The 9517-nt window shown below is 47.6% G+C and overlaps 1 protein-coding gene across 6 annotated transcripts in view; it reads left to right on the forward strand.

Moving 5' to 3' along the window:
* The window catches only part of LOC119708340 (solute carrier family 23 member 1-like), a 34482-nt gene extending 25010 nt beyond the window's left edge, over positions 1–9472 (forward strand). For all 6 annotated transcript variants that reach the window (XM_038154601.1, XM_038154602.1, XM_038154603.1 and 3 more), the window contains exons 6-12: positions 773–893; positions 1235–1391; positions 1583–1836; positions 4839–5003; positions 5867–5975; positions 6929–7024; positions 8164–9472. In XM_038154601.1, the coding sequence (XP_038010529.1) occupies positions 773–893; positions 1235–1391; positions 1583–1836; positions 4839–5003; positions 5867–5975; positions 6929–7024; positions 8164–8447 (1186 nt within the window). In that variant the 3' untranslated portion in view covers positions 8448–9472. The remainder of the gene's footprint in view (positions 1–772; positions 894–1234; positions 1392–1582; positions 1837–4838; positions 5004–5866; positions 5976–6928; positions 7025–8163) is intronic.
* Positions 9473–9517: the final 45 nt, after the last annotated feature.

Raw genomic sequence — 9517 nt, forward strand, 5'->3', positions numbered from 1 at the left:
TGGTTGGCCTCTCTGGGCAGAAGGCACATAGGGGACAGGCTGTGAGTGCACACAGATGTTGCTGCTGTTCCCAGATGTGCCCTACACAAGGGATGGGAGAGGAGCTGCAGCTGCAGTTACTTCCATCAGCGCCAGCCCCGGGTGCTGCCAGGGACACACGGGAACATCCCTGCCATGGAGGGCCCCTCCGTTGCTCAGCCCTTGCAGACAGAGAGCCATGCTCTCCCCTTCTTGGCTGGCTGGGAGGGCTCTGAGGGCACCATGTGCAGTCCCACAATCCCACCGCGGTGTTTTCTTTCAAAACAGGGGTTTGCACAGCCAAACCAAATCCTCTTCTTTTACTCTGTGTTACAGGAGCTTTTTGTCCCTTGAAGAGCAGCATAGGTAAACCTGAAATCGGGAAACAATAAATCCTGTATTTCTAGTATATCTGAATTACACAGGAAGAACCTGAACCTTGCATGTCTGTCAGGTCTTTATTTTACTTATGAGGCATTTTTAACCTTTCTGCAACTGTGTCATACTCACAGATGCACTGCCTGGGGTGTCAGTCTTGAAACAATAAGGGTAAAAGAGTTATTTGCAAATATGTGGAGCTATCAGTAGATTATGATGGGAAGCTTGGTGGAGTGGGGGAGCCTGCTGCTGAGAGCCTGTTTTTATGGGTCTTCTGGAGTCCTGGGTTCTTGGGTAGCAGGTCCCCACTTAATGTGGGGACAGGTGGGCAGCTGGGCACCCCCTTTGTTTATGGTCTCATTTCCCTTCCTTCTAGGACTATTTTTTTCATAGTTCTGTTCTCTCAGTACTTGAAACATGTTGCTGTGCCACTGCCATCTCACCAGAGAGGCAAGAAGTCACACTTCTCTCCAATCTACCTCTTCCAGATCTTCCCGGTAAGTTGGGGTTCCTGGATACCAGGGAATTGTGAAATACCAGGGTGAGGGGTGGGTGGCCTCACCCACCCCGGGCTGCCTGGACTCTTTCCACTCGTGTCCAGACGAGAGAGTGCTTCCCAGATGAGCCTGTGTGGTAAGGGGCAGAGAGGAAAAAGCTTCCCGTGGCCCTGATTATTGGGAGGGAGGGAGAGAAGAAGAGAGGATCACCAGGAGCTCCAGCTGCCTCTTTTCCTCCCTTCCGGTGTGCAGAGAAAAGGGTTGGGCGGAGACACGTTGTCCACCCCAGCCGTGCTGAGGCCGTACCCTAACCAGACCCCACTGCTGCTTGTGATGGGCAGGTGCTGCTGGGGCTCTCCCTGAGCTGGCTGCTCTGCTACGTGCTGACAGTGACCAGCGTCCTCCCTGCGGCCCCCACTGCCTACGGCCACCTGGCCCGGACAGACAGCCGTGGGGACGTTCTGTCACAGGCTCCCTGGTTTCGGCTCCCATACCCAGGTACCACTGCCTCCCCTTCCCCATCCTGCCTACTCCTGCTTGCACCTCCACTTACGGCTACCAGGAGGAGATGAAATGTCAAAAATCGGGTGAACACCCATAGGCGTTCCTGCTGTTGTTCCTCCCCTGGGGCAGATTTCAGGGCAAATGAAACCCTGAAATTCCACCTAAACCGAGCTCTTTACTTGCAGGCCAGTGGGGAACACCAACGGTGAGCCTGGCTGGGATCTTTGGCATCCTAGCCGGGGTGATTTCCTCCATGCTGGAGTCCGTGGGAGATTACTTCGCCAGCGCCCGCCTGTGCGGGGCCCCGCCGCCGCCGAAGCACGCCATCGGCCGCGGCATCGGCATGGAGGGCATCGGCTGCCTCCTGGCCGGGGCCTGGGGCACGGGCAGCGGCACCACATCCTACAGCGAGAATGTGGGCGTCCTGGGCATCACCAAGGTGAGCCTCGCCGCAGCGGGGAGGCTGTGGTGGTGCCTCCCCGAGGGCTCCCCTGAGGGTGTGTGTACAGGAGAGCAGTACCCATGGCTGTGTGCTGGACCTGGGGAGTGATCTCAGGCCACCTCCCGAAAGTTTTGTAACTTATATATAACTTAGAACAAGGGAAAATTGTGCCCTGGCACAATGGTGACCAGCTCAGCAGCACTACAAATGACTTAACAGATGTGGGCAGTGCTTCCCTATCTCTGCCTCTGGCCTGCACGGGGAATTAGTGCACTCACTCGTGGCACCTTGCCTAGGTAAGGCTGGAGAGACAATGCTACATCTGAGCTAACCCATACAGGCATGGAGAGGGAGAGGAGAGAAAGGAAAAGGGTGAATATTTAATAGGGCTTCCAATTCCACAACTTCTGTAACCCAAGGATGGCAGTCATTTGAAAGGTAGACTGTTTCTTCAGGGTTACAAAATGTGATTGCAAAGGTTTGTGTGTGAGTCCCTTGAGTATATTAATTGCACTTATCAGGGAAAGAAATTTCCAGAGATAACCTTGACAATCGGATCAAAGATTTTCACTAAGCTTTGCAGCCACAGGATAGGCTGACAGACATTTAGGCTAACTGGACAACATTTTCAAATCATTGCCAAATAAGCAACGCCGTGCCAGAAGAGCTGTGAGTCAGTAAATAGATGCAGCTTCCTTACAGCTTCCACTGTATAATATTGTTTATTTCACTGGCTTTTATAAACCTCACTCACAATAACCATTTTTCACACATTGCAGTGTTAGTGTTTGACTGAGGTGGCTGCCTCGAGCACCAAGGGCTGTCTGGATGTCTGCATGGAGTCCAGTTTAGCCTGTCACCCCGTGTGCATTGTCACTAGGCAGTCTGCATACATCCACCCGAGCCTGCTCTTTCCTGATGTGTAGTTTGCTGGATGCATTGTATGTATGGGATGCTGCCCAAATTCGTAATTACCAGGTTGTAGGACATGTATTCTCACAATGGATGCTAAGTCCTCCAGGAGGACATGCCATCCTTGCTGATTCAGAAGAAATATTTCCCTTGGATCCCACCTCTGCTCACTCTGTCCACACTTGAAAGAGCTGAAAATAGAGTGTCATCTCAGTCAGTTAAAATCAGTGTGAACACTCTGGCTGGGACAGATGGAGGTGCTGAGAGCACAAGGCAGATTTAATTTCTTTTTTATGTAGGAAACACAATTTTCCATGACAAATGGAAACACAAGGGACTTGTTTCCTCTTTTAAACAGAGATGTCTAGCACCACTGGAGAAGTCTTTAGAGATCTCAGATACATACAGGGGCTGACAGATAAGGCAAGGAGAAGCTGCTAGAAGCTGCCAAAATGCAACATCTTACATGGCACCAGGCACCAATATTTAAACTGCTTGATCAGGCCCAGTATGCCAGTGCTGAGAACTCCTTTCCAAGAAAAGGAGGACTTTAAAGAGAGGTAAAGGCCTCAGAGTCACTACGTACTGTGGGGAACCCTGGAGTTTCTTCAGCCTTAAGAAAGAGAACTGATTTTATTGTTTCCTTACATAATTGAAGCAAACTCCAAACTAGTGGCTTTAGCAGAATACCTAATCCATGCTATCACTGGATTAGGTCTTTTGCCTTTAAGGCCAGCTCCATATACATGGTAATTCAACATTTTAGCAAATTGAGACTTTGAATCTTTGTTCTAATCCTGGAACAAATAGATCTGTTGACTTTTATTAATTAACATTTAGATGGTAATAGTGTCCCAAGGTTTTAAGTCAGAGTATAAAGAGCAATGAAGCACCTGAAGGCAATGCATGATTTTATTTTTGAAACTCCACACAAAATCTTTTTTATTTATTTTTCACAATCAAGAAAGACTTGAAATATTTTTAATTGTCATGTTTAAGAAATACTTAAAAAGAGACACTATTAGTTCCTGAGAATGTTTTTGTTGAAAGCATTCACAAAAAGCCTGTCCTGTAATTAGACATTCTTCAGATATTTGAAGGGAGGGATTAAAATATTTAATTGAATTTTAAAATGTATGCAGAGGATTACAGAGCTGCCCTGACACAAATATTTTAAGTTTAGCATGATTCTTTGGCAGTCCAAGTTTTGGTGTGGGCAAGGCATATCTTGACTTGGAAGTTTAACAAATATTGCTGCTTTCCTTTTCACTTTCTACATAAATGTTGCTTTCAGCCCTTTGTTTGGCAGATAATCTTTTTTGTTCCTATTCATATGGTCTAACAGATCTAAATAAAGGGCATGGCTTGGTGCTTCATCCCATCTTTTGTGTAGTGCTTAACCAAGAAAAGGCCTAGGGGAAAAAATGAGAAAAAAAATGGTTTTACTGAAGATAGATGGGTGATGAGAGATAAGGACAGAGCAAAAGACTTCCTCACTTCTTATTTCTTGACCATAGAAAGGATATAGCAGATCCCAGAGCTTAGGATGGAGCAGCCAGCCAGCTATGGTCTCTGAAATCTTGGTCTCCAGGGAATGGAGGGATCATTGTGGGATACCTCATTGTAAGGTACTTCTGGATGTCAATCCAAGCCCTGGTGGAAGGATTGTCCAGTGAACTGGCTGGGGGGTTGCAGTGTCAGGCTTGTATGTATGCCAAGATATTTCTAGGCTAAAGCAAGAACAAGTGGGTATTACTGTGCTCTTAATTTTTTTTTTTAATTTCAGTTTAATAGCAAACTGTTGAAGTTCTGTCAATAGTAGGAGAGAGGATAACACTGAGTAAATAGGTGTGGTGCTTTCAGAGTGCCTTTCATGATAAATATCTATGGTGCACAAATACTCATGCTTCCCATTCAGTGTCAGCATCCCAGCTCACCAGCAGCTGTTTCCAGACCTGCCCCTGAACATGCCATGCAGTGCTAGGGCCAGAGCTGCAACACCTACCTGACAGGCTGGCACTGGAGCCTGCCCCCTCACCTTTCTCTGCCGGTCAGTGCGTGACTGCCTCCTCTTCCTCTTGGCCCAGGTAGGGAGCCGAAGGGTGATCGTTGCCGGTGCCTGTGCCATGCTCCTGAGCGGCATCTTTGGGAAGGTTGGGGCCGTGCTTGCCAGCATTCCAGTCCCTGTGATCGGAGGCATGTTCCTTGTGATGTTCGGAGTCATCGCGGCAGTGGGGATTTCCAATTTGCAGGTAACAGCTGTGTGAGCGCTGCTGCATCCCTGGTGAAGGGGACTTAATTTCATTGAAACAGAGAATCATAGAATAAGCTGAATTGGAAGGGACCCATCAAGATCATCGAGTCCAACTGCTGGCCCTGAGCAGGACACCCCAAGAGTCACACCATGTGCCTGAGAACATTGTTCAGACTCTTCTTGAGCTGTGTCAGGCTGGTGCTGTGACCACTTCATTGGGGAGACTGTTCCAGAGCCTAGGCACCCTCTGGGTGAAAGGCTTTTTCCTGATATCCAACCTAAACTTCCCCTGACTCAGCTTCATGCCATTTGCTGTCACAGGTCATGAGAATTAAGAGATCAGTACTTGCCCCTCTGCTTTCCCTCATGTGGGAGTTGCAGACTGCAGTGAGGTCTCCCCTCAGTCTCCTCTCCTCCAGGCGGAACAGGCCAAGTGACCTCAGCTGCTCCTCATACGGCTTCCCCTCCAGACCCTTCACCATCCTGGTGGCCCTCCTTTGGACACTCACTAATAGCTTTATATCTTATATTGTGGTGCCCAAAACTGCACACAGCACTCTCAGTTTCAAGTCAGTTTCTTACAGACTGTGTCAGCTATAACCACACTTCAGCAAATGCCAACATTTATTGTGGCAATTCCTCAGGTAAAGATAAGGGTCTGTACCCAGAGGGGCTAAATCACAGAGGGTTCCCTGGTATGGGCAGGGCTGGTTGCCACTGGGGACGGCAGGATCACAAATGCCCCAGCAGCACCAGGGCTGGGTCCATTCCTGATTCCAGTGTTTGCATCCCACCGTGTCTCATGAGCACAACAGTAATCCACAGTTTTATGCATGTAATGTACGAAATTTCTCTGTGCAGTATACAGATATGAACTCCTCAAGAAACATCTTTATCTTTGGATTTTCTCTATTTGCTGGCCTCACAATTCCCAACTGGGCAAGCAAAAATAGTACTCTGCTGGAAACAGGTAAGAAGTGACATCAGAAGCATTTTCTGTAGCATGAAACAGAAGGAAAGGCTGACCAGAGAAATCTTATAAAATAGTTTTTCCTGATAAAATGCTGAAACCTGTGCTTTGACTGTTGCCTGTTTCTTTCTGTGAGGGCTATTTTTGCCTTTTGCTCTGATGCATAGCTCTGGTGCAGAAATCTCTGCTTTTGGTCAGTGACTGAGTTCTCAATGAATGAGGCTTTCTTATGTGTTCATACACAATAAAATGCTGTGCTTTCAAAATGCAAGAGCATACTCCTCTACTAAATTCCATCAAGTTCACTTTATTGAAAATTTCAGTTCTCCAGCAGCTGGCCCTTCACTGTGTCTTGTGTGACTGATGTCTTCATCGCAAAGACCAGTGTCCTCTCTTAAAGCATTCGTGGTATGCTGGGTGGGCTGATTAAAGAGCTGGGCCCACAAACCACATGCTCTGTAGATGCTCTGTCAGATGCTCAGTGCCACTGGGCTTTGCTGATGGCCATCAGCCCTCAAGGGGAAACATCACACCTGATGAGCTTGTGGTGAAATCCCATGCTAAATATACTCACATTTCTTTGGAACTGAAGCTCGTGCTCCTGTAGGGAGCTGTTAGGTGTTATGTTGTGCAGGTGCTGAATGTGTCTGGAACAGAAGGTGGCTTTTTCTCAGACACTGCTGGGGTCTGCATTGTTAATAAGCTCTTACTGTATTTATAAGCCATTTCCTGCCCACTGTAAGTCTGTGAATAATCATGTAGAATAACTGTAGGTCTGAAACTGGCTGTGAGGTCATTCTCCCTTCCACTCCCAAATCTTACGCTCCACTTTGGATTTGCAAGTCTCGTCCAAGCAAGCATGCAGCTTCACTTCAGCCTCTTGGCATCAGAAATGTTGCTGTTTAACAGGTAAAATGCGCATCCTACACCACAAAGCTTTTTTTTTTTGCTAGGAATCATTCAGCTTGACCAAGTGATCCTGGTGCTTCTCACCACTGGCATGTTTGTGGGTGGACTTCTAGGATTTATCCTGGATAACACCATTCCAGGTAGGATTTGCTGAAATTAGCTGCTAGTTTGTGCCTGTCCAAGGGTTTGTGCCCTGGTACTTTTTGTCTTCATGACTCCTATTCTATGGATAGGAGTTGTGCTAGCAACCATGAAACACCATGTAACTCCACTCCTCCCAGAGAGGGGTGAGGAACAGGAGACATCACTGAAATGGTCTCTGGCTGGAAAACAGCAGCTTATCAAAAATGAAATAATTTGTCAGGAACAACTCGAGCTGAGAAAAAGGTTTATTTGGCAAATATGTCCTTCAGGGAAAATGCCGGCCTAAAACCATATTGCTAGTTAAAAGGAGAGAGGAAAGCAGCTATAAGAAGTGGAAGGGGCCAGTGTGTGCCAGTATGGGAGCTGCTAAAACTGAAGCTGAACTAAAGCCACAGCAGTGGAAAGCAGTAGGAAAGGCTGGTGCTGGCCCCCACAGGCAGCAAAGAGCCTTGGATTTTCATCTAGCATAGGGAGGGAGGGCATAAGAATAGGAGAGGAAATCCTCTTTTCTGCTGCAGGAAAAGAGCAGGAAGAAAGGATGCTCTATTAACCAGATTCTTCTGTTACTGTCTGAGGCTTCTCAGAAAGCCAGTATCCTTTTGGCTCATTAATTTTCCTGCAGCCTTCAACCATCAGCTCCTCTGGGCAGAATTTACATGTATGCTCACTTCCTTTCCCAAGAGGTTCTTTGCTGCCACAGCAGTTACAGGCACTTAGGCATTCCTTCGGCTAGGGTAAATACCTGTGACTGACTAGTAACCACTAGCTAAATCCACTCTGAAGTTTCTGGGCACTTAAAATCCAGCCTTGTTTTCCCAGCACTGCATGAACCTCCCCTTTGAACAGTTCTTGGATCTCCTGTGGCAGGTGAAAACTTCTTGGTGTACATAATTCCCATGGAAAGCAGTGGACAAGGCTGCTTATCTGGAAGCTGTTGCAGGAAAAGGAGTATTGTCTGGAAGCGTGTTAGTGAATATTTGTAGAGCTCTTTGGAGCTGGAAGAGTTTAAGTAGAAGGGATTTGCATTTTGTGCTGGGTCTGCTGGGATTTGAGCAGTGGGTGTGAGGCACACAAAGCAGCCCTATGCTCGAACACCTGCTGTTTTAAACACAACCACCTCACTTTGCTGTTGCAGGAACACAGGAGGAACGGGGCCTCCTGGCATGGAAGCAAAGCCACAAGGGAAGGATGGAAAGCTCTCAGCTCGTTTCCAAGGTGTATGATCTTCCCTTTGGCATAGGCACCAGATACTGCAATGTCTCTTGGTTTCGCTATCTCCCTGCTTGCCCCAGAAAACTGTCTTGTGACAAGAGAATGGATGAACTGAAGGCTGCTGGGCAGAAAACCAGTGTTGAAGCAAGCTTAGATAGAAACTCTGAGATTGGTGCTGATACACCAATCAGCACCAATTGGTGCTGATACAAGGATATAAGCACCTCGCCTGCAAGAGAACTCTTCTTAGAGGTCTCAAAGCGTGTCTGGAACCCCTGTCATCTGAGTGTGAGCTGGCAGCTGTTAGAGGGGGGAAGCACGAAAAGGATAATGTCTTCCTCCTCCCAGCTCTGCTGACTGCAGCACTGAGGTCCTTGGGGAAGTCATTTTCTCCTTCTCTCTTCCTGCCTGCTCACTTGTAGGAAGAACCTGATCCCTCCTCGGGGAACACCAAAGCCCAAGAAATGCCTAGGAAAGATGCTCTGTTTCCTTCTTGCACTGACCCTTGGGCACCCTAAGGGGCAGCTGTTCAGCTCGAGCAGAAGGGCTTCCTGTCCCCTGATCTGGCAGCTTCCCTGATATGGGCCCTGTACCACTCTCAGGCATCCCTTGGGTTGGGGTTAATCCCCAGCACCTTAAAGCAACATCCACCTCTCACCTTGTGCTGTATACCTCATCCTGGCCAAGGGGAAGGAGCAGGAGGTGCCTCTAGGTCATGATTCATCTCATTCCAAATTCCCATAATTTAGCCAGTCAAATGAATATTGTTGTAAGAGAAGCATCTAAAGTTAATGGGATGGATTGTCTTCTGAACCTGTCTCTTCTGCCTCAGACCACAAAGGGACTCTAGAGACCTTAGTGAGGTTCTTGACCCAACAGAAAAAAACAGCTTCACTGAAATGTATCCCACCTTTGGAGTGCTGGGAGGAGTCTCAGGAGAACCAGTCTCGTGTAGGGCACCCAACCTTACAAAGATGAAGGAATCCTCATCAAATATAATGGAGAAAACACTTCTGCTCACAATCTTGCACATCCCTATGCTGCTGCTGTGTCCTGTGTAGCCTTGCTGTACCTGTTTGTCTAGTGTGGTGATAAGCACTTCTCTGGAAAACAGGTGTGCAGGTATTGCACCTATTCCCTATTAGCTTCAACCTGTAGGGCCACATGCAACATGATCACATGTGGTCCTGTGGTTCCTGGTGCTGTGTAATAAAATTTTTGCTGTAGCATAAGCTTGTGTTTCCTTCATTGAGATTACTACTTGTTTTTTGTAGGTA

This window comes from Motacilla alba, chromosome 1A (assembly GCF_015832195.1).
Source record: "Motacilla alba alba isolate MOTALB_02 chromosome 1A, Motacilla_alba_V1.0_pri, whole genome shotgun sequence".
NCBI lineage: Eukaryota > Metazoa > Chordata > Aves > Passeriformes > Motacillidae > Motacilla > Motacilla alba.